Source organism: Phaenicophaeus curvirostris, chromosome 15 (assembly GCF_032191515.1).
Source record: "Phaenicophaeus curvirostris isolate KB17595 chromosome 15, BPBGC_Pcur_1.0, whole genome shotgun sequence".
Lineage (NCBI taxonomy): Eukaryota > Metazoa > Chordata > Aves > Cuculiformes > Cuculidae > Phaenicophaeus > Phaenicophaeus curvirostris.
The window spans coordinates 19,221,401-19,245,361 of NC_091406.1; the positions used below are offsets into that span (position 1 = coordinate 19,221,401).

Below are 23,961 nucleotides of genomic sequence, written 5' to 3' on the forward strand. Positions count from 1 at the left end.
TCACCATCAGTGTCTCTGCCCAGGGCACAGTGCTGTGGTGGCAGGCTGGGCAGGATGGGCTTCAGGAACTTGAACTCGCTGTTGCCCGAGACGGTTGTGAGGTTGGTAGCAATAGGGATGGGGCAGGGTCCCTGCAGAGGCTGCATCAGCCAGGCTCCCTGGCAAGTTGCTGGCAGCATAAAGCACATGCCCATCCTTCAGCTCCTTTCTCTTGCACGCTTTGCAAGTGATGAAGGTTGCCATGGATGCGAGGAAGACCAAGGAAATGATTAAATAGACTGTCAGAGAGTCTTCATCCTCCATGTCCGGGCTGCTGTGTGGTAGTCACACATCTGAGAAGTCATTGAGCAGAAGTGCACTCAGTGCCGCTGTGGCTGACAGCGGTGGTCGCCCGTTGTCTCGCACCAGGATGATGAGCTTCTGCTTCACAGTGTCTCTCTCCGTCACTGGCCTCCTCAGACGTACCTCCCCACTTCCGGCACCCACCACAAACAGACCGGGGTCAGTGGCCTTCAGCAGGTGGTACGAGAGCCACGAGTTCTGCCCAGAGTCGGCATCAACAGCCACCACTTTGGTGACCAGGTACCCCGCCTCAGCCGACATGGGCACCAGCTCGCTGGATGCTGGGCTGCTGTCCTGGGCTGGATGCAGCACCAGTGGTGCATTGTCATTCTCATCCACCACAATGAAGAGGACAGTGACATTGGTACTGAGGGGAGGAGACCCTGCATCAGAGGCAATCACCAACACCTCAACCTGCTTCAGCTGCTCATAGTCCAGAGGTCGCAGCACAAACACGTGCCCATTCTCAGAGTTCACAGAAATGCAGGAACAGGGAGGCTGCTCTGTGAGGCGAGCGGGTGCCAGGGAATAAGTCACCTTGGCGTTGGGGCCTATGTCAGCATCTGAGGCATACACGGTTCCAACCAGCATGGTGGGAATATTGTTCTCATGCACATACATGACGTATGATGACTGGTTGAAAACGGGTGCATTGTCGTTGACATCAGAGATGTCCACTGTGAAGGTCTGGGTGGTGGTGAGAGGAGGTGAACCCGCGTCTGCTGCTGTGACAGTGACAATGCTCCGTGCCATTTCTTCCCGGTCCAGTGTGGTCACAGTCACCAGCTCATAGTAATTCTTATAGGCTGGCCGCAGGGAGAATGACAGCTGGTCCTCAAGGGCACAGGTGACCTTCCCATTGGCTCCTGCATCATGGTCCCTGACAGAGAAGAAGGCAACCACTGTCCCAGGTGACACGTTTTCAGGGAGGGGGCTGCTGAAGGAACTCACCACCAGCTCTGGAGCATTGTCATTGACATCTACCACCTCCACCAACACTTTACAGAGAGCTGAGAGGCCCCCACCGTCTGTTGCCCGAACACTGAGCTCGTGTTTCTGTGCTGCCTCGAAGTCCAGAGGCTTTTTCAATTTAATTTCACCGGTCTTGGCATCAATCAGAAACGCTGATTCGCTTTGGTCCACCTCTTCACTGAACTGGTAGGAGATGTCCCCATTAGAACATGCATCCAGATCAGATGCCACGACACTAAGAACCACGGTGCCCTCAGGGGCATTTTCCAAAACGTGGCCAATGTAGCGTTCCTGCATGAAGACTGGAGCATTGTCATTTACATCCTGAACAACAATGCGGATCTGAGTTGTCCCGCTCCTCGGTGGAGAGCCCCCGTCCACAGCAATGAGACTGAAACTCATCTCTGCCTGCTCCTCCCTGTCTAGAGGCTTTTCCAAAACAAGTTCCACATATTTGTCCCCCCCAGCACGACTCCCAAAGGAGACACTAAAGTACTCGTTCCCGGGAGAGATGCTGTAACCCTGAATACTGTTGCTGCCAATATCCAGGTCCCGAGCCCCCGCCAGAGGAAACTGGGACTGTTAATGGTTTCGGGGATCCTAAGCGTGATCTGCTCGTCCGGGAAGCGGGGCGAGTGGTCGTTGACGTCCCGCACGGCCACCTCGATGCGGAAGAACTGCAGCGGGTCGGCCAGCAGCAGCTCCAAGGGCAGCGTGCAGGCGGGCGCCTGGGCGCACAGCTCCTCCCGGTCGAGCCTCTCGGCCACGACGAGGCGGCCGGTGGCGCGGTCCAAGCGCAAGCGCTGCCGGCCGTCCTCCGAGGCCAGGCGGGCGCGGCGAGCCGAGAGCTGCGCCGGGGCCAGCCCCGCGTCCTCGGCCACGTCGGCTACGAGCGAGCCGCTCGGCGCCTCCTCGGCTACGGAGTAGCGCAGGGGCTGGGAGCGAGCGTGCGGCAGCGAGAGGAGAGCAGAGAGACAAAGCACTTGCCTTGCGATCGCCATGGCGGGGCGGCGGGCGGGCTCCGGCGGGCGGCTCGGGCGCGCGGTCCTCGGCGGCGAGCGGCGCCCGGCAGCGGCGAGGGCGGCGGCGAGGGCGGCGGCGAGGGCGGGCGGGCTCCCTGGGGCCGAGTGCGGCTGGCGGCCCGGCAGCGGCTGGCCCGGGGCCCCGCTCGCCGTCGCTCGCCGCCGCCCGGCTGCGCTGCGCTGGGCAGGGCCGGGCCGGGCTCGGGCGCCTCCCCGCCCGCAGCCGCTCGGCGCCGCCTTGGCCGGGAGCTCCCCCCTGCGGGCCGCGGCGGGACTGCGCCTCCCGCCACCGCCACCGCCACCGCGCTTCCCTCTCGCCGAGACACACGCTCCGCGCTCCGCTCGCCGCACCCGGCGGCCTTGCAAGGGCTCCAGAGGGCTTTGTGCTCAGCGACCGGGCGGAGCTCCTGCCCCGGGGGGAGGAGGCGGCGCCGCAGGGCTGGGAGATAAAAGGCAGCGAAGCACACAGGGAGGTCACTTATTAGAGCCCCGGATACACAAACGCTAACGGTCCGGAGCTAACGGAGACAGCAGCGAAGCCCAGGGATCTAAGGACACGCAGCGATGGCACATTAAAGGCACCATTCAAGTGTCTCCAGCCAGAGCTTCAAGCACAAATTTTGTAAAGGTGAATGTTCCACGGGGGAAATTTGTTCTGGATTGATGTAAAGTAAAGGGTGTGGAGAGTGAAGGGTCCAGAGCGCAGCCAGGCAGTGCGAGATAACAGGCAGAGAAACAAGCAGGAATGTCAGCAATTAGAGCCTCAGATAGAAAATCGCCAACCAGCACGAGCTAACGGAGAAAACAGCAAAGCTCAGGGATCTACGGACGCTCACCTGCGGGCCGTTATAGGCACCATTCATTTGGCAATGAAAAGAGGTTCGAACAAAAGCTCTGTAAACTAGAAGGTGGCATAAACATTGCTTTGGCTGAACAGAAAGGTTCTCATGGGAAAGAGCAACTTTTTTTATGGAATCGACCGAGGTTGTTCCCCCCGATTCCAAACACAGAGATACCATACGAAAGCGTTTTGAGCAGCATCTCTCGGTCCTCTCCTTCCCACAGAATATCGTCCTCCACCCTTCTCTGCCTTCTGACAATGTCCTGCTTCCAAGTCGCTCTGATTTCCTCTGTATAAAATCTACTCCATATTTCAAGGACTGATTTCCGAAATCCTGCTCTTTTTGTGGCTATTTCCTCGGCGACGACAGTGACAAGTGACCTTCCACACACCACACACACACGGTGGAGTTCCAACGGGGTTTTTATTGGGTTCATTGACATCAGGCATTTGATTGTTACTTATTAATGAATGGAGAAGAAAACAGCAAGCTACTCTACGCCCTGTCTTCTACAGTGCCTCAAGCTGAGTGTAAAAGCCTGTTTCACTGTAAAAACAGAAACAACACTTTCAATTCTCTACTACCTTATACTCAACAAGCCGGAAATGTTATGTTGGGCTTTGCGTTATAAACAAAACCGGATACATTACTCTTTACATCCACGCTTTACATTTTGATGAACCATTGAACTCCTGGCCAAAAGCACGGAGAGTGAAAGTGTCAGCAGAGAATGGAGACACGATTCCAGAACGCTCTCAGAAGAAACATAAACACAGAAAAGGTGACGTAGGAAAAATCTATCTTGAAGATATGCTTCTACGTTTCAGTATTACCCTTAACATTGAGAAGTAATAATGTTCTCATTGTCGTGCACCGAGTCCCGGGGTAATCAACATGCAACACAGTCCTCGTCCTCCATCTATGTCACAATTACAGAACACTTAAATGAAGAAAACCATGCTGAAGAGGAGAATGGGTTTGCTCTCTCACAGAGAAGCCTTGTTCTTCCCTGGTCCTTTTTTTTCTGTGTTTTCCCTGGGAGGACGCTGGCCAGGGACGACAGACACGCTCGCCTTTCCCCTCGTTTACTGAGTGGGGAGCCAAGGGTTTGCATCAGAATTGCCACGGAGCTCCTTCCCCCTGTTTGCAGTGCAAGCTGCTTCCGCACGTCTGCGAGCCGTGTCTGCGGAGATGGGAGCTCTGTCCTGCAAGAACGGAGAGCGCGGGTTGTCATTTGGGCGTTGGAGGGAGGCAAAAGCGAGGGACTGAGAGGACCCGTCAGTCACTGCTGTACGGAGAACGCTACTGTTCTCTTTCCAGAGACAGAGGAGGTGGAAACAGGAGGTCGAGACGTTAGTCCCCTCTCTTCCTTAACCTCGATGGTTTTGAGAACCTGGTCGAGGTGCAGCTGCCGTCCTCCTTTGCGCTGATACACTTGATCTAAGAGAAACCCTCAGAACTGGATGCCCAAGACCCCAATAAGTCAGTACTTGGGGAGCAGCTGAGCCTTAACAGATCCTCCTGGGACGCCCCCACCAGCAGCTCTCAGACCCTCTCCGCCCTCTCCTCCCGACCCTGGGGCTCCTCCACCCACAGAGCCACAACACCGAGACTCCCCACGTGAGCGACACCCCGAGCCCCCCGCGCTGCTCCCTCCCCGCTCCCCGCCTCGCCCCGGCCCGGGCAGGTCCCTCACCTCTGCAGCCCGGTCGCCGTCGTCGCCGAGGTTGGCCGCCTCCGTGGAGCAGAGCGAGCTCCGCTGCTCGGCCGGGCCGGGGGGCAGCCCGGCGGGGAAGCAGGGCAGGAGGGGCCCGAGGAAGCGCAAGTCGCCGTCGAGGCTGCCGGCGGCGAAGCAGACGTCGTAGACGGAGCTGCGGGGCAGGGAGCCCGCGCTGCTCGGCGGGGCGGACTGCGGGAAGGCGGGCAAGCTCTCGGCCGCGCTGCGCCGGGCCCGCCGCACCTTGGCCGCCACGGCGGCCCCCGCCGTGGCCAGGAAGAGGGCGGACACGCAGGCCAGGCAGACGGTGAGGGAGAGGGTGAGCGGCCCCTCGGGCTCGGCGGCCGGCGCCTCCTCGGCGCCCCGCAGATGGGCGTCGGAGAAGCCGCCGACCAGGGCGATGCCGAGGGTGGCGGTGGCGGAGCGCGGCGGCCGCCCGCGGTCTCGCACCAGCACGACGAGCCTGTGCCGGGGCGCGTCCCGCTCCGCCACGGCCCGCGCCGTGCGCACCTCGCCGCTGTGCGGCCCCACGCGGAACAGCCCCGGCTCCGTCGCCTTCCACAGCTCGTACGACAGCCACGCGTTCTGCCCCGCGTCCGCGTCCACCGCCACCACCTTGGCCACCAGGTACCCCGCCTCGGCCGAGCGCGGCACCAGCTCGCCCGCCGCCGCGCCGCTGCTCTCGGCGGGCGGGTGCAGCACCACGGGCGCGTTGTCGTTCTCGTCGCGCACCACCACGCGCAGCACCGCCTGGGCGCTCAGCGGCGGCGAGCCGCCGTCGGCAGCGCGCACCGCCACCTCCAAGGCGCGCACCTGCTCGTAGTCCAGCGGCCGCAGCAGGAAAACGGCGCCGCTCTCGGCGTTCACCGACACCGCGGGCTGCTCCGCGCCCTCCTGCCGCACCAGCGCGTATCTCACGCGCCCGTTCGCTCCCGCGTCGGCGTCCGTGGCGCTCACGCTGCCGATGCGGACCATGGGGCCCTCGTTCTCCGACACCGACGCCGTGTAAACCGCCTGCGTGAACTCGGGCGCGTTGTCGTTCACGTCCGACACCTGCACCCGCAGGCTCGCCCGGGAGCTCAGCCGCCTCCTGCCCCGGTCCGCGGCTCTCACCGTCACGTTATACTCTGCCGCCCGCTCCCTGTCCAGCGCCGCCGTCGTCCTTAGCTCGTAGTACTCATCCCCGCCGCCCGTCAGCATGAAGGGCGAGTCCCCGTCGATGGAGCACTCCGTCCTGCCGTTGTCGCCGGAGTCGCGGTCCCGCACGCTCAACAGGGCCACCACGGTGCGGGGCGGCGCGTCCTCGGGAACGGAAGCCGACTGGGAGGTGAGCGTTATCTCCGGGGCGTTGTCGTTCACGTCCAGCACCTCCACCCGCACTTTGCAGTGCGCAGACAGGCTCCCGCCGTCGGTGGCTCTCACAACCAACTCGTGGCGTTCCGCTTCCTCGAAATCCACGGTTCCCGCCACCCGGATCTCCCCGGTGTCAGGGTTCAGCTGGAAGAGCTCCTGGGACCTCTCTGACGTTTGGATGAAGCTGTATCGCACTTTCCCGTTGGACCCTTCGTCGGCATCCGCGGCCGCGACTCTGACCACCAGCTGCCCCGGGGGGCTGTTCTCGGCCAGTTGCACCTCGTAGACCTCCCGACTGAACACAGGGGTGTTGTCATTGGCATCCAGCACCACGATCCGCACCTGAGCCGTTCCCGACCTTGGTGGGGAACCCCCATCGGCAGCAGTGAGGAGTAAATTCATTTGCGGCTGCACTTCCCGGTCCAGGTGCTGTTCTAAGACCAGCTCCAAGTATTTCACGTCATCCTTTCCTGTTCCGAAATCGAGGGAGAAATGCGAATTTGTCCCGAGACTGTAGTTCTGCAATCCATTGCTACCCACGTCCTTGTCCCTGGCGCTTTGCAGAGGGAAACGGGACCCAGGAGACGTCGTTTCCAGAATCTCTAAAACCACCTCCTTCTCCGGGAAGACGGGGGAGTTGTCGTTCACGTCAAGAACCTCCAACTCCCCTCGGATCAGCTCCAAGGGATTTTCAAAGACTATCTTAAAGAAGACGGTGCAGGTGTCTCTCCTCGGACACATCTCCTCTCGGTCCAGAGACTCCTTTGCCGTCAGCGCTCCCGTGTTTCGGTTGAGGTGGAAAAGCCGCTCGTTCCCCTCGGACACAACGCGCGCCTTGCGAGCCGCCAGCTGGCTCGGAGAAAGCCCCAGGTCCTCTGCAATATTGCCCACAAACGACTCCCTCTCCATCTCCTCCGCCAGGGAATAGCGGAGGGGTTCGGCCCCGCTCTGACACACGCAAACGCACACAAGCAACAAGATCACTCGCCTCTGCCGCTCTCCGTTCCGTCTCCCACTCGCTCGCACTCGCCACAGAAGCCATTCCCCGTCCTCCGTCGTTCCCAGCATCGTCCAGCGGCGTCCGAGGCGGATTTGGTCAGCAATCCCGGGCTGAGGGGCCTGAAAGCCCCCGAGCTCCCCGACTCCGTGTGCCGCCGCCCCTCCCGAGCGGCTCCCGCGGCTCTTTCTCTCCGCCGCTGCCTGCAAAGCCGGGGCGGGCACAGGAACCCGCCGGTTCGCGGCCAACACCCCCACCCAGCGTCGCGCGGGGGAATATTTCCTCTGCTGCTCAGCCGCGGCAGAGCCGCCAGCCCGGCCTTTGCTGCTGGAGGCTGCGCTCCCCGTGCCCACCGGAGCCAAAAGGCGCAGTGGGAACGCTCTCTCTTTGCTAGGAAGCAGCTCCCTCCCCGCAGACAGAGCACGGCTCTGGGCAGCACTGCCCGGCTCCTAAACGCCAGCTCCTCATCCGCAGCTCGGGGTTTTCCTCTGGGTCGGCAGTGCAAAATCCTCCACTTCCACGGGACACTTTGAGGTCTTTTTCCTCCTCTTCTCCGCTTGTTCATCAGCACAGGACCCTTAGCGAGTCGGGCGGGTCCGAGCCGCACCTCTATAGGATGTGAGAGCTGGTGCTAGAGGGGAAAGGTTCCCTAAAAAATGCTTCCCCACCACCTTCGCTCAGCACCACTCGAGAATGACGCTGCTGCTCTAGGAGATCAAACCCGAAGTCCTGCACTTGGGGAAGGATTCACGGACACAGTGATTAACATAAAATTCAAGGAATCAAAGAGGAGATGTCACAAATTAAACCCACAGTTACACAAGCATTAACTTTCAGAAGGGGAGGGAGAAGACATTGTCCTTGATCTGTGATGATCTGTGATGATTATAGGGAGAGTTCAAGAGTGGATCTTGGAGGAACTACCATGGGGAAACCGAGGGGAGATGGGAGAGCAAGTGGTCCATTATGTCTTTGCCAATCGTTTTCTTTTTGGGATGACCAAATTGGCCCCTGAGTATACCCTCTGCATATCACACCATAACCACAGAACAAAGACTCGGAGGTGATACTCGAAGAAGTATACAGAAGATCTGTGAATAGAAATCCTTGTATGTTGTATTTGGATGGCTAATAAATGTAGTAACTATATGATCTGTGTGTCTGAAATGGCTAGATGTATGATTGTGGAGTTCTTTGGGTCTGTACATTTTGGTGAGGGTTTTCCCAGCAGAAGGGCTGGAGCAACACACCATGTCCCTTAACAGAGGTGCCACTGGTAAAAGGTGAAGAAGATAAGGAGCTGGATCGACTGATACCCCAGGTGTTATCCCTCCAGAAGGGACTACACGAGAATGAGAGGAGTGGGTCATAATCAGAGCTCCCTCTCAGCTGGTCTGAGATTCTGCACGTATCTTGACATCATACGAACACTGCAGCATCTGCAAAAACTTCACTCACAGCAACTTTGTGGAAACATCTATAAAGACTTTATCTCTGAGATGCAGACAGTCCCTCTCAGACTCTTAGAGGATATTAGGATTGGTCTAGATTTAAGGTTATACTCTTGACTTAGAATTGCAACATCATCAGTAATGCACTAACTGTTTAAGTGCAGCCCTGAGTCCTAATATGTCTCCATCGGGATGTGACAACAAAGACTGTGGTTTCATAGTTCTCTACACTTAGACTCTATTTGCAAGCAATGTCACTGTGTCAAAAGTCAAGCAAGCAGAGAAGATGAGCTGAGCCCAATACGGAACTCCTCCTGGACTTCAAGGGGAAATAAATATTGTGTCAACCCTGGAAGCAAGGTCAAGCTTTCTAGAAAGATCGCAGAGTCAGTGCCCCACACCTGCTAGTGTTTCAGAGCAATTTGGAAAATGCCCTTCATAATATTCTTTGACATTTGATCTGCCCTGAAGTGCTCAGGCAGTTGGATTAAGATGATTCATGTAGAACCCTCCCAACTAAAGTAGTCCTTTCCATTCCATTCCATTCCATTCCATTCCATTCCATTCCATTCTACTCCACCTCAACACGGTACTGCTGGCATATTTCCAAGGAAATCCCAAGGACACAGCTCCCACACAGCCTTCTAAATGACCAAGGAAAGTCTAGTGTGCTTTACTGCTTTCACCTACAGAAGATGAGACACATGCTGGTCCAGCCGCTCTCACAGGAGAGGGGGCCCTAAGAGCAGTCTCTCAGACAAGTCCTACCCACCACATTGCTTCCTGAATGGCACCTCTGACGAGCACCTTGGGAAAGTTCAGCAGCCTGTTGAGGCCCTCCAATACAGGAGACAACATTTCCCCTCTCACATGGTAAAAAATATAATAAACCGTCTGATTAGGAACTGCATCAGACAGCCGGAGCTGTCAGAAGAGTTGGAAATTTCACTCCTCAACCTTACTGATTTGCAGGGCCATTACACACCCAACATCACTCTTTGAGGAGGGACCAGGTTCCCCTGACCTGGATCTAACTCAGCCCTGTCACAGCCAGAAACTCAGTGCTCAGAAAAGCCACAGAGGCCTGACAGCAAATCCCTGTTCCCACAACTTTCCTGAATGCTCTAACGAATGTGTCTCCAAACTGAAGAAACGCCCCTGCTCAACCTTAATTCAGCCAAGGGACAATAGAAGGAGAAAGGTTTTTGAAAAATATTCACAGAGCTTTCCCAGAATGAACATCCCCACAGACTACTGTCTCCAGACAAGGCATACACGTGTTCTCTTTATTTCACTTTTACACACAAAGCCGTCCCAGATTACAACAGTACAGTTCATAACTGCAGCCCAACACTGTGAGAGGGTTTCCAAATACTCTCTGCCAGTCAAACATTTTCTTACTATACATGGGGTTACAGTCCTTCTTAAGAGGAATTGGCAAGACAATGCTCAAACACAGTTCACAAAGTAGAAAGAGAAAGGGCCAAAGGGAGAAAGCAAATGCTCTATACACAAACCCAGAAAATCATAGTGGGACAGCTTTCCACTTACTACAAGAAGCCTCTCTACTCAGAACAACAATGACAAGAGGAAACTCAATGGCCTGTTTCCAACTTCATCTCCATGCTACCTTCAGACAAAATCCTTTGAAGCAATTCCTGGTGCTTCCTCACTCTCCACACAAAGACAACAAACATGTTTTCACAACTCTACACTTACAGCCAATGAACAGGCAACGCCACTGTGCCAAAAGCCAAGCAAGAGGGGCAGAAGTCCATCTGGGCCCTACAGGGAACTTGTGGAGCTCAAGTGGAGAAATAAATTCTATCATCTCTGGAAGCAAGATCAGGCTTTGCAGGAAAATTGCAGACCTGTGGCTTGTGTATGCAGGGAGAACACACCATAGGCCAAAGCTCAGTTATAGGCAAAACTGGCCAGTGCTGTGTCAGACACCAAGACAGACTTTTTCAATATGTTTATAGTATAGCCATCAAGAATGGCTTCAGGGCCATTGGGAGAATGATGGAGGGCTCTGGGGCACAAGTAGTATTCTGCTCCATCCCAATGCTAAATAGAGAGGAGGGGGAAGCCAGGATGAGGAATTTGATTAATACCTGGCTCCGAGCCTGGTGCGAGGAGAGGGGCTTTGGCTTTTTTGATCATGGGGGGGCTCACGCACCCCCAGGCTTTCTCGCTAAGGGCGGGGCACATGGGTCTCCTAGGGGGGCTAAAGCCCTTGCCAGAAACCTAGCCAAGCTCATAAATCGAGCTTTAAACTACATGTGAAGGGGGAGGGGGTTGAGCCCAGGCTAGACAGGAACGAGCCTGGATGTGGGGAATTGGTGATTGGGAGAGGGTGCGTGGGCGAGGACCACCAGTACCTCACCGCACAAAAAGTGGGGGAGAACACACCTCGGGGTGCTAAGGGAGATGCAGGCACGCTGGTGTTAACTACTCCAGTTACCAGGCAGTTGGGAACGAACCCTGTTCCCTCTAGGAGGGCTGAAAGCTCGGCAGCTCAGCTGAAGTGCATTTACACCAATGGGGAATAAGAAGGAAGAACTGGAAGCTGTCGTAGGGCAAGGGGCCTATGATGTCGTTGCCATCACGGAAACGTGGTGGGACGACTCATATAACTGGAGTATGGCTATGGTGGGGTATAAGCCTTTCAGGCAGGACAGGAAGGGTAGGAGAGGAGGTGGGGTAGCCCTCTTTGTAAGGGAGGACTTGGACATCACTGAGATGGATTGTGGCGATCAGGAGGTTGAGTGCCTGTGGGTCAAAATCAGAGGAGCCCACCAGAAGGTAGATTTTGTGATGGGAGTCTGTTACAGACCACCCAACCAAGGAGAAGCAGCTGATGAGCTCTTCTATGAACAGCTGCGGTCAATCTCTAGATCGATGCCTCTCGTTCTGGTGGGAGACTTCAATCTGCCTGATATCTGCTGGGTGTACAACACAGCAGAAAGGAAGCAGTCTAGGAGGTTCCTGGAGTGCGTGGGAGACAACTTCCTTGCACAGTTGGTGAATGAACCAACAAGGGAAGGTGCCCTCCTGGACCTCCTGTTGGTGAACAGAGAAGGCCTTGTAGGGGATGTGGCGGTAGGTGGACGCCTAGGACTAAGTGATCATGAGATGATGGGGTTTTCTGTTCTAGGTGAAGTGAAGAGGGTGGTTAGCAAGACGGTAACATTAAATTTCCAGAGGGCAGACTTTGATCTCTTCAGCAGGCTGGTTGGTGAAGTCTCATGGGAGACAGTACTCAAGGGCAAGGGAGCCCAGGAGGGCTGGGAGCTCTTCTAAAGGGTGGTCCTAGCAGCTCAGGAGAAAGCCATCCCCGTGGTCTGGAAAAAAAGCCGGCAGGGGAGAAAGCCAGCTTGGTTGAATAGAGAGATCTTGAGGGATATCAAGAAGAGAAATGTTTATGGGCTCTGGAAGAAGGGACAGGCCTCTTGGGTGGACTACAGGAGGGAAGTGAGATTGTGTAGGGAAAAAATCAGAAGGGCTAAGGCTCAGCTAGAAATTGGATTGGCCAAGTCAGTGAAAGATAACAAAAAATCTTTCTACAAATATATAAATAATAAAAGGCGGACTAGGGAGACCATACAGTCCCTATTGGACACAGAAGGAACAACAGTAACAGGGGATGAGGAAAAGGCTGAGGTACTTAATGCCTTCTTTGCCTCAGTCTTTAGTCGTAAGGAGGGTCGTTCCGTCTGTGTACTAACCCAGGAGCTAGAGGAGCATAATGAGGCTCCCATGATCCAAGAGGAGGTGGTCAGAGCCTTGCTAGCCCGACTGGACAGCCACAAGTCTATGGGGCCGGACGGGATTCACTCAAGGGTACTGAAGGAGCTGGCGGATGTGCTGGCCAAACCCCTTTCCATCATCTTCCAACAGTCCTGGAAGACTGGGGAAGTCCCACTGGACTGGAGGCTGGCTGATGTGGTGCCCATCTACAAGATGGGTCGCAGGGAGGATCCAGGAAACTCCAGGCCTGTCAGTCTGACCTCAGTGCCAGGTAAAGTCATGGAGCAGGTGATCTTGAATGCTATCATGAAGGACATGCAAGAGAACTGGGTGATCAGGTCCAGTCAACATGGGTTCACAAAAGGCAGGTCTTGCCAAACTAACCTGATCGCCTTCTATGACAAAATGACTTGGCTGCTGGATGAGGGAAAGGCTGTGGATGTGGTCTTCCTGGACTTCAGCAAAGCCTTTGACACAGTTTCTCACAGCGTTCTGCTTGAGAAACTGTCAGCCTCTGGCCTGGACAGGTGCACACTCTCCTGGGTGGAAAACTGGTTGGATGGAGGGCCCAGAGAGTGGTGGTAAATGTTGTGAAATCCAGCTGGAGGTCAGTGACAAGTGGGGTTCCCCAGGGCTCAGTGCTGGGTCCAGCCCTGTTCAATGTCTTCATCAATGATCTGGATGAAGGCATCGAGTGCACCCTTAGCAAGTTTGCGGACGACACTAAGCTGGGTGGAAGTGTTGATCTGCTGGAGGGTCGGGAGGCTCTGCAAAGGGATCTGAACAGGCTGGACCGCTGGGCAGAGTCCAATGGCATGAGGTTTAACAAGGCCAAATGCCGGGTCCTGCACTTGGGGCACAACAACCCTATGCAGTGCTACAGACTAGGAGAAGTCTGTCTAGAAAGCTGCCTGGAGGAGAGGGACCTGGGGGTGTTGGTTGACAACCAACTGAATATGAGCCAGCAGTGTGCCCAGGTGGCCAAGAAGGCCAATGGCATCTTGGCTTGTATCAGAAACGGCGTGACCAGCAGGTCCAGGGAGGTTATCCTCCCTCTGTACTCGGCACTGGTGAGACCGCTCCTCGAATACTGTGTTCATTTCTGGGCCCCTCACCACAAGAAGGATGTTGAGGCTCTGGAATGAGTCCAGAGAAGAGCAACAAAGCTGGTGAAGGGGCTGGAGAACAGGCCTTATGAGGAGCGGCTGAGAGAGCTGGGGTTGTTTAGCCTGGAGAAGAGGAGGCTGAGGGGTGACCTCATTGCTCTCTACAACTACCTGAAAGGATGTTGTAGAGAGGAGGGTGCTGGCCTCTTCTCCCAGGTGACAGGGGACAGGACAAGAGGGAATGGCCTCAAGCTCCACCAGCGGAGGTTTAGGCTAGACGTTAGGAAAAAATTCTTTACAGAAAGAGTCATTGGGCACTGGAACAGGCTGCCCAGGGAGGTGGTTGAGTCACCTTCCCTGGAGGGGTTTAATGCACGGGTGGACAAGGTGCTAAGGGACATGGTTCAGTGTTTGATAGGGATGGTTGGACTTGATGATCCAGTGGGTCTCTTCCAGCCTGGTTATTCTATGATTCTATGATTCAAAGCTGTGTAGTTACTTGGGCTACATCTACCTGGTGACTGCTCAGCAGTGGTGTTCTCAGGGTTCAATTCTAGGGCCAGTTTGGTTAAATATATTTCATAATGACAGACAAAAGGGCAAACCACATCCTGGGAAGCATAAACGCAGAATAACCAGCCAGTCAAGAGAGTCTCCAGCTCAATTCAGTCTTGGTGCAGCCTCACCTTGAGTCCTGTGTGCAGTTCTGGGCCCCACCATTTATGAAGGATGTTAAGTTACTGGAATGCTTCCAGAGGGCAGCTACAAGGCTGGTGATGGGTCTGCAAGGAATGTTCTGTGAGGAGCACCTAAGGACTGAGGGTCTGCCTAGTTTGGAGAAAAGGAGTCTGAGAGAAGGAGGGGGTGATCTCTTCCCTCTCACATCAAACAAGAGGACATGGGGGAATGTTTCAAAGCTGCCTCAGGGGAGGTTCAAGCAGTTGGTCTAAGAGGATATTGGCAGGTCCCTTCCAACTAAAACATTCTATTCGGTCCCATCCCACTCCACCATCATTAATGATGGCATAATTCCAAGGAAATTCCAAGGATACAACTCTCTTACGAGACCAAGGAAGACCTCGTGCCCAATACAGCTCTCCCCCAGAGAAGATGAGACTTCTGTACACAAAGGCTCTAAGTGTCTATCTTGCGAGCTGAGCTGCAATGCTGTGCACCACAATGCCTGGAAATGATCAGCCCCCTGCTTCCTGGGCAGCCTTTGTGCAGTGTATACAGTCACACAAGGGCTGTACAGACAGACAGAGTGACCAGAAGGCAAAACACACACAACCCACATATCTCAGACAGAGACATCCTGAACCCAGAGAAGAAACAGCTCTATGCATGCACCATGTTGTAACGCAGTACTCACAATTCCCTTGATTTCATAGAATCATAGAACACTTTGGGTTGGAAGGGACCTTAAAGATCATCTAGTTCCAACTTCCCTGCCACAGGCAGGGACACGTCCCACTAGATCATGATGCCCATGGCCTCATCCAACCTGGCTTTGAATACCTCCATTTGTGGGGGAGCCACAACTTCCCTGTACAACCTGTTGCAGTGAATCACCATTCTTATAGTGAGGAAATTTCCTGACCAGAATGACCGCTACGTGCATTTCAGGGAGGATTTGATTTGTCGGCCCAACCTTCCCATTGCATTACAGCACAGAATAAGAGGCCCACAGCTATGAACAACAGCAAGTGACACAAGAACTAGGCTGGGAGAACTGGAATTAAATATGTTCTCGAAGGAGTCAGAAAAGGCTATAAAAGTCCTGAAACATTATTAAGTGACTGAGGGTGTCTTTTGTTTGGATTGGGTTTTTTGGAGGAGGAGACAAACTTTCTTGTGAGTTAGAAATTGAGGAAAATCACTGATGCCAGTTTTAAATGCAGATGAACTGTGCAGGAAAAATAGCAACAGATCCCTTCCTGTCACTAGGCCTGAAGCTTCTGGCTGTGCTGATTCCATCCTAGCTAAAGGAAAGACTATTGAACTCTTCTGCAGAGAGCATCCCTGTGTTGTCTGGTGTCACATCCTCGCTGCTGAGAGGGATATGGGGGAAAACCTTCTCCTCATCGGTGCCCCCATCCACAGCACAGTGCTGTGGTGGCAGGCTGGGCAGAATGGGCTTCAGGAACTTGAACTCGCTGTTGCCCGAGCCAGTTGTGAGGTTGATCTCGTAGCAATAGGGATGGGGCAGGGTCCCTGCAGAGGCTGCAGCAGCCAGGCTCCCTGGCAAGTTGCTGGCAGCATAAAGCACATGTCCATCCTTCAGCTCCTTTCTCTTGCACACCTTGCAAGTGATGAAGGCTGCCATGGATGCAAGGAAGAGCAGTGAGACAAAGACCAAGGAAATGATTAAATAAGTTGTCAAGGAGTCACTGTCATCCTCTGTGGCCAAGCTGCTGTGTGGCAGTCGCACATCTGAGAAGTCATTGAGCAGAAGTGCATTCAGTGCTGCTGTGGCCGACAGTGGTGGCCGCCCGTTGTCTCGCACCAGGATAACGAGCTTCTGCTTCATGGTGTCTCTCTCCGTCACTGGCCTCCTCAGATGCACCTCCCCACTTTGGGCACCCACCACAAACAGACCGGGGTCAGTGGCCTTCAGCAGGTGGTACGAAAGCCACGAGTTCTGCCCTGAGTCAGCATCAACAGCCACCACTTTGGTGACCAGGTACCCCGCCTCAGCCGACATGGGCACCAGCTCACTGGATGCTGGGCTGCTGTCCTGGGCTGGATGCAGCACCAGTGGAGCATTGTCATTCTCATCCACCACAACAAGGCGAACAGTGACGTTGGCATTGAGAGGAGGAGATCCTGCATCACAGGCAATCACCAACACCTCAACCTGCTTCAGCTCCTCGTAGTCCAGAGGTCGCAGCACAAATACGTGCCCGTTCTCAGAGTTCACAGAAATGCAGGAACAGGGAGGCTGCTCTGTGAGGTGAGCGGGTGCCAGGGAATAGGTCACCTTGGCATTGGGGCCTATGTCAGCATCTGAGGCATGGACGGTTCCAACAAGAACAGTGGGGACACTGTTCTCACGCACGTACATGGTGTATGATGTCTGGTTGAAGACAGGTGCATTGTCGTTGACATCAGAGATGTCCACTGTGAAGGTCTGGGTGGTGGTGAGAGGAGGTGACCCTGCGTCTGCTGCTGTGACAGTTACAATGTAGCCTGCGGTCTCCTCCCGGTCCAGTGTGGTCACAGTCACCAGCTCATAGTAATTCTTATAGGCTGGCCGCAGGGAGAATGACAACTGGTCCTCAAGGGCACAGGTGACCTTCCCGTTGGCTCCAGCATCACGGTCCCTGACAGTGAAGAAGGCAACCACTGTCCCAGGTGACACGTTCTCAGGGAGGGGGCTGCTGAAGGAACTCACCACCAGCTCTGGTGCATTGTCATTAACATCCAGAACTTCAACCCACACCTTGCAGATAGCGGAGAGGCCTCCCCCATCCGTGGCTTGCACACTGAGCTCGTATGACTCTGCTGTCTCAAAATCAAGAGGCTTTGTGAGCTTAATTTCACCACTCTTGGCATCAATCTCAAATGCCAAGTGTCTCTGGCCAACCTCTTCAATAAACTGGTAGGAGATGTCGCTATTAAGTCCTGTATCCAGATCTGATGCCACGACACTGAGAACCACAGAGCCCTCAGGGGCATTTTCCAAAATCTGGCCAATGTAGCGGTCCTGTGTGAAGACTGGAGCGTTGTCATTTACGTCCAGAACGACAATGCAGATTTGGGTGCTCCCACTCCTCGGGGGAAAGCCCCCATCCACAGCAGTGAGACTGAAATCCACTTCAGCCTGCTCTTCCCTGTCTAAAGGCTTTTCCAAAACAAGTTCCACATATTTGTCCCCCCCAGCACGACTCCCAAAGGAGACACTAAAGTACTCGTTCTCGGGAGAGATGCTGTAACCCTGGATACTGTTGCTACCAATATCCAGGTCCCGAGCCCCCACCAGAGGAAAACGAGAGCCAGGGTCGGTCCTCTCTGGGATTTTAAGCGTGATCTGCTCGTCCGGGAAGCGGGGCGAGTGGTCGTTGACGTCCCGCACGGCCACCTCGATGCGGAAGAACTGCAGCGGGTCGGCCAGCAGCAGCTCCAAGGGCAGCGTGCAGGCGGGCGCCTGGGCGCACAGCTCCTCCCGGTCGAGCCTCTCGGCCACGACGAGGCGGCCGGTGGCGCGGTCCAAGCGCAAGCGCTGCCGGCCGTCCTCCGAGGCCAGGCGGGCGCGGCGAGCCGAGAGCTGCGCCGGGGCCAGCCCCGCGTCCTCGGCCACGTCGGCTACGAGCGAGCCGCTCGGCGCCTCCTCGGCTACGGAGTAGCGCAGGGGCTGGGAGCGAGCGTGCGGCAGCGAGAGGAGAGCAGAGAGACAAAGCACTTGCCTTGCGATCGCCATGGCGGGGCGGCGGGCGGGCTCCGGCGGGCGGCTCGGGCGCGCGGTCCTCGGCGGCGAGCGGCGCCCGGCAGCGGCGAGGGCGGCGGCGAGGGCGGCGGCGAGGGCGGGCGGGCTCCCTGGGGCCGAGTGCGGCTGGCGGCCCGGCAGCGGCTGGCCCGGGGCTCCGCTCGCCGCCGCTCGCCGCCGCCCGACTGCGCTGCGCTCGGCAGGGCCGGGCCGGGCTCGGACGCCTCCCCGCCCGCAGCCGCTCGGCGCCGCCTTGGCCGGGAGCTCCCCCCTGCGGGCCGCGGCGGGACTGCGCCTCCCGCCACCGCCACCGCCACCGCGCTTCCCTCTCGCCGAGACACACGCTCCGCGCTCCGCTCGCCGCACCCGGCGGCCTTGCAAGGGCTCCAGAGGGCTTTGTGCTCAGCGACCGGGCTGAGCTCCTGCCCCGGGGGGAGGAGGCGGCGCCGCAGGGCTGGGAGATAAAAGGCAGCGAAGCACACCGGGAGGTCACTAATTAGAGCCCCGGATACACAAACGCTAACGGTCCGGAGCTAACGGAGACAGCAGCGAAGCCCAGGGATCTAAGGACACTCAGCGATGGGACATTAAAGGCACCATTCAAGTTTCAAGTGCAATACGTTCTTCCTGAAACTCTGTAAACGCGAGTGGGCCCAAAGAGATCATCCCACATTATGAGAAAGTGACTCAGTAGAAAGATCAAGGTGATTATAAGCCCTTTGACGGGGAGTCTAGGAATAGGCAAAGCCTATTGTGGGGTGAATAAAAACAGATCATTTTCATTCAAGGGAGTGTTCAAGAGTGTACTTGGAGAAGCTGCTGATGGGAAATGGAGGTGGAAGAGGAGAGCCAGAGGCCGCTAGCGCGACGCTTCCACCCTTCTCTGCCTTCAGAGGATGTCCAAGTCGCTCTGATTTCCCCTGCATAAAGTCTACTCCACAATGCACGCATTGAGTCTCGAAATTCTGCTCTTCGGCGCCCTTCCCTCTCGCGGAGTCTCGCGCCGCTCCTCTCATTGCACCGAGAGCTGTCCTCAGATCACGCTTTTCCCCCTGCATAAAACCCCCTCCAAATGCATCGACAGATTCCTGAAATCCTGCTTGGAGACTGACTAGTGATCGCACAGACACCACACACACACGAGGGAGTTGCAAGGTGGGTTTTATTGGGTTAATTGACTTCAGGCATTTGATTGCTTAAATGTGCGAGCGACGGGAAATATCACATACACTTTATAGCTCATTACGAATTAATGAAAGAAGAAAACAGAAAGCTGCTCTACGCTCTCTCTTCTACAGCTCGTCAAGCAGAGTGTAAAAGCCTGTTTCACTGTAAAACCACAAACAGCACTTTCAATTCTCTACTACTTTATACTCAACAAGCCAGAAATGCTACCTTGCACTTCACCTTATAAAAGAAAACGAATACATTGCTCAAAGACGACGCTTTACAGTTTGAGGAACCAGCGAATGTGCAGAGAGTGCCAGTGTCAGTCGTTTCTAATTTAATCGGTTTTAACGGAGTGCAGAGACTGGAGACACGATTCCAGAACGCTCTCAGAAGAAACACAAACACAGAAAACGTGATGTAGGAAAAAGCTATCTTGAAGATATGCTTCCAGATTTCAGTATTACCCTTAACATTGAGAAGTAATAATGCTCTCATAGACATGCACGGAGTCCCGGGGTAATCAACATGCAACACAGTCCTCGTCCTCCGTCCATGTCACAATTACACAATACTTATATGAAGAAAACAATGCTGAAGAGGAGAATGGGTCTGCTCTCTCACAGAGAAACCTTGCTCTTCCCTGTCCTTTTTTCGGTGTTTTCCTTGTGAGGACGCTGGCCAGGGACGACAGACACGCTCGCCTTTCCTCTCGTTTACTGAGTGGGGAGCCAAGGGTTTGGATCAGAATTGCCATGGAGCTCCTTCCCCCTGTTTGCAGTGCAAGCTGCTTCCGCACGTCTACGAGCCGTGTCTGCGGAGATGGGAGCTCTGTCCTGCAAGAACGGAGAGCGCAGGTTCTCATCTGGGCGTTGAAGGGAGGCAAGAAAGAGGGGCTGAAAGGACCCGTGGGACACTGCTGCATGGAGGATGTTACTCTCCTCTATCAAGAGACAGGAGGTGGAACCAGGAGGTGGGGACGTTAGTCCCCTCTCTTCCTTAACCTCGATGGCTTTGAGAACCTGGTCGAGGTGCAGCTGCCCTCCTCCTTTGCGCTGATACACTTGATCTAAGGGCAACCCTCAGAGCTGGATGCCCAAGACCCCGATAAGTCAGTACTTGGGGAGCAGCTGACCCTTAACGCCCCCACCAGCGGCTCTCAGACCCTCTCCGCCCTCTCCTCCCGACCCTGGGACACCTCCACCCCCAGAACCACAACACCGAGACTCCCCACGTGAGCGACACCCCGAGCCCCCCGCGCTGCTCCCTTCCCGCTCCCCGCCTCGCCCCGCCCGGGCAGGTCCCTCACCTCTGCAGCCCGGTCGCCGTCGTCGCCGAGGTTGGCCGCCTCCGTGGAGCAGAGCGAGCTCCGCTGCTCGGCCGGGCCGGGGGACAGCCCGGCGGGGAAGCAGGGCAGGAGGGGCCCGAGGAAGCGCAAGTCGCCGTCGAGGCTGCCGGCGGCGAAGCAGACGTCGTAGACGGAGCTGCGGGGCAGGGAGCCCGCGCTGCTCGGCGGGGCGGACTGCGGGAAGGCGGGCAAGCTCTCGGCCGCGCTGCGCCGGGCCCGCCGCACCTTGGCCGCCACGGCGGCCCCCGCCGTGGCCAGGAAGAGGGCGGACACGCAGGCCAGGCAGACGGTGAGGGAGAGGGTGAGCGGCCCCTCGGGCTCGGCGGCCGGCGCCTCCTCGGCGCCCCGCAGATGGGCGTCGGAGAAGCCGCCGACCAGCGCGATGCCGAGGGTGGCGGTGGCGGAGCGCGGCGGCCGCCCGCGGTCTCGCACCAGCACGACGAGCCTGTGCCGGGGCGCGTCCCGCTCCGCCACGGCCCGCGCCGTGCGCACCTCGCCGCTGTGCGGCCCCACGCGGAACAGCCCCGGCTCCGTCGCCTTCCACAGCTCGTACGACAGCCACGCGTTCTGCCCCGCGTCCGCGTCCACCGCCACCACCTTGGCCACCAGGTACCCCGCCTCGGCCGAGCGCGGCACCAGCTCGCCCGCCGCCGCGCCGCTGCTCTCGGCGGGCGGGTGCAGCACCACGGGCGCGTTGTCGTTCTCGTCGCGCACCACCACGCGCAGCACCGCCTGGGCGCTCAGCGGCGGCGAGCCGCCGTCGGCAGCGCGCACCGCCACCTCCAAGGCGCGCACCTGCTCGTAGTCCAGCGGCCGCAGCAGGAAAACGGCGCCGCTCTCGGCGTTCACCGACACCGCGGGCTGCTCCGCGCCCTCCTGCCGCACCAGCGCGTATCTCACGCGCCCGTTCGCTCCCGCGTCGGCGTCCGTGGCGCTCACGCTGCCGATGCGGACCATGGGGCCCTCGTTCTCCGACATCGACGCCGTGTAAACCGCCTGCGTGAACTCGGGCGCGTTGTCGTTCACGTCCGACACCTGCACCCGCAGGCTCGCCCGGGAGCTCAGCCGCCTCCTGCCCCGGTCCGCGGCTCTCACCGTCACGTTATACTCTGCCGCCCGCTCCCTGTCCAGCGCCGCCGTCGTCCTCAGCTCGTAGTACTCATCCCCGCCGCCCGTCAGCATGAAGGGCGAGTCCCCGTCGATGGAGCACTCCGTCCTGCCGTTGTCGCCGGAGTCGCGGTCCCGCACGCTCAACAGGGCCACCACGGTGCGGGGCGGCGCGTCCTCGGGAATGGAGACCGACTGGGAGGTGAGCGTTATCTCCGGGGCGTTGTCGTTCACGTCCAGCACCTCCACCTGCACTTTGCAGTGCGCAGACAGACCCCCGCCGTCGGTGGCTCTCACAACTAACTCGTGCTGCTCCGCTTCCTCGAAATCCACGGTTCCTGCCACCCGGATCTCCCCGGTGTCAGGGTTCAGCTGGAAGAGATCCTGGGACCTCTCTGACGTTTGGGTGAAGCTGTATCGCACTTTCCCGTAGGACCCTTCGTCGGGATCCGCGGCCGCGACTCTGACCACCAGCTGCCCCGGGGGGCTGTTCTCGGCCAGTTGCACCTCGTAGACCTCCCGACTGAAGATCGGGGTGTTGTCATTGGCATCTACGACCACGACCCGTACTTGGACTGTGCCCGACCTTGGTGGGAAGCCGCCGTCGATGGCAGTGAGGAGTAAATTCATTTGCGGCTGCACTTCCCGGTCCAGCTGACGCTCTAGGACGAGCTGTGCATATTTTGTCCCACCTATCCCGATTCCGATATCGAGGGAGAAATGCGAATTGGACCCGAGGCTGTAGTTCTGCAAACCGTTGCTGCCCACGTCCTTGTCCCTGGCACTTTGCAGAGGGAAACGGGATCCAGGAGATGTCGTTTCCAGAATCTCTAAAACCACCTCCTTCTTCGGGAAGACGGGGGAGTTGTCGTTGACGTCAAGAACTTCTACCTCCCCTCGGATCAGCTCCAAGGGATTTTCAAAGACTATCTTAAAGAAGACGGTGCAGGTATCGCTCTGCGGACACATCTCCTCTCGGTCCAGAGACTCCTTTGCCGTCAGCACTCCCGTGTTTCGATTGAGGTGGAAAAGCCGCTCGTTCCCCTCGGACACAACGCGCGCCTTGCGAGCCGCCAGCTGGCTCGGAGAAAGCCCCAGGTCCTCTGCAATATTGCCCACAAACGACTCCCTCTCCATCTCCTCCGCCAGGGAATAGCGGAGGGGTTCGGCCCCGCTCTGACACACGCAAACGCACACAAGCAACAAGATCACTCGCCTCTGCCACTCTCCGCTCCGTCTCCCACTCGCTCGCACTCGCCACAGAAGCCATTCCCCGTCCTCCGTCGTTCCCAGCATCGTCCAGCGGCGTCCGAGGCGGATTTGGTCAGCAATCCCGGGCTGAGGGGCCTGAAAGCCCCCGAGCTCCCCGACTCCGTGTGCCGCCGCCCTTCCCGAGCGGCTCCCGCGGCTCTTTCTCTCCGCCGGTGCCTGCAAAGCCGGGGCGGGCACAGGAACCCGCCGGTTCGCGGCCAACACCCCCACCCAGCGTCGCACGGGGGAATATTTCCTCTGCTGCTCAGCCGCGGCAGAGCCGCCAGCCCGGCCTTTGCTGCTGGAGGCTGCGCTCCCCGTGCCCAGCCGGAGCCAGAAGGCGCAGTGGGAACGCTCTCTCTTTGCTAGGAAGCAGCTCCCTCCCCGCAGACAGAGCGCGGCTCTGGGCAGCACTGCCCGGCTCCTAAACGCCAGCTCCTCATCCGCAGCTCGGGGTTTTCCTCTGGGTGGGCAGTGCAAGATCTGCTACTTCCAAAGGACACATTGAGGGCTTTTTCCTCCTCTTCTAAGCTTGTTCATCAGCACGGGACCCTTAGCGAGTCGGGCGGGTTCGAGCCGCACCGCTATGGAATAGGAGACCTGGTGCCAGAGGGGAAAGGTTCCCTAAGGAAATGCTTCCCCATCACCCTCCCTCACCACCAGCCCAGAATGACACTGCTGCTCTAGGACACAACATCCTCATTCTGTTTTCTTCGCATTGTGGATCACACCTCGCCCAAAGGACACAAAACTGCTTCTATAGGAGAACAAGCTCGAACTCCATCACCTGGGTAACGATTCATGAACACAGAGACTTAGCATAAAATGCAAGGAATCAAAATGGAGAGGTCACAAATTAAACGCCCAGATACTCAAACGCTAACGATCAGGAGCTAATGGAGGAAATAGCAAAGGTTAAATATCGAAGAACACTGAGTGATGGTCCATTAAAGGCACCATTCAAGACAATCTCAAGAGGTACAACCAGCAATTTGTAAATGAGAAGGGGAAGGAGAAGAGATTATACTTGATCATCACAAAGGATCTCACAGAAAAATGCAGACGGATTACGACCTGTTTTAGGGGGATTCCAGGAATGTGTAAAGTTCA

At 56.9% G+C, this 23,961-nt stretch overlaps 2 protein-coding genes and 1 pseudogene across 2 annotated transcripts in view; all 3 read right to left on the reverse strand.

Moving 5' to 3' along the window:
• LOC138727278 (protocadherin beta-15-like) overlaps window positions 1–23,961 on the reverse strand; it is a 59,588-nt gene that overhangs the window by 12,815 nt on the left and 22,812 nt on the right. The gene's annotated exons all lie outside the window — the stretch shown is intronic.
• On the reverse strand, window positions 7–2,315 carry LOC138727207 (protocadherin beta-15-like; annotated as a pseudogene).
• LOC138727208 (protocadherin beta-15-like) lies at window positions 4,264–9,554 on the reverse strand. The gene is made up of 4 exons (XM_069869498.1): window positions 9,469–9,554; window positions 4,799–7,650; window positions 4,485–4,618; window positions 4,264–4,383 (listed from the first exon to the last, which is right to left on the reverse strand). The coding sequence occupies exons 1-4, from the start codon at window positions 9,552–9,554 to the stop codon at window positions 4,264–4,266; spliced, it is 3,192 nt and encodes a 1,063-aa protein (XP_069725599.1).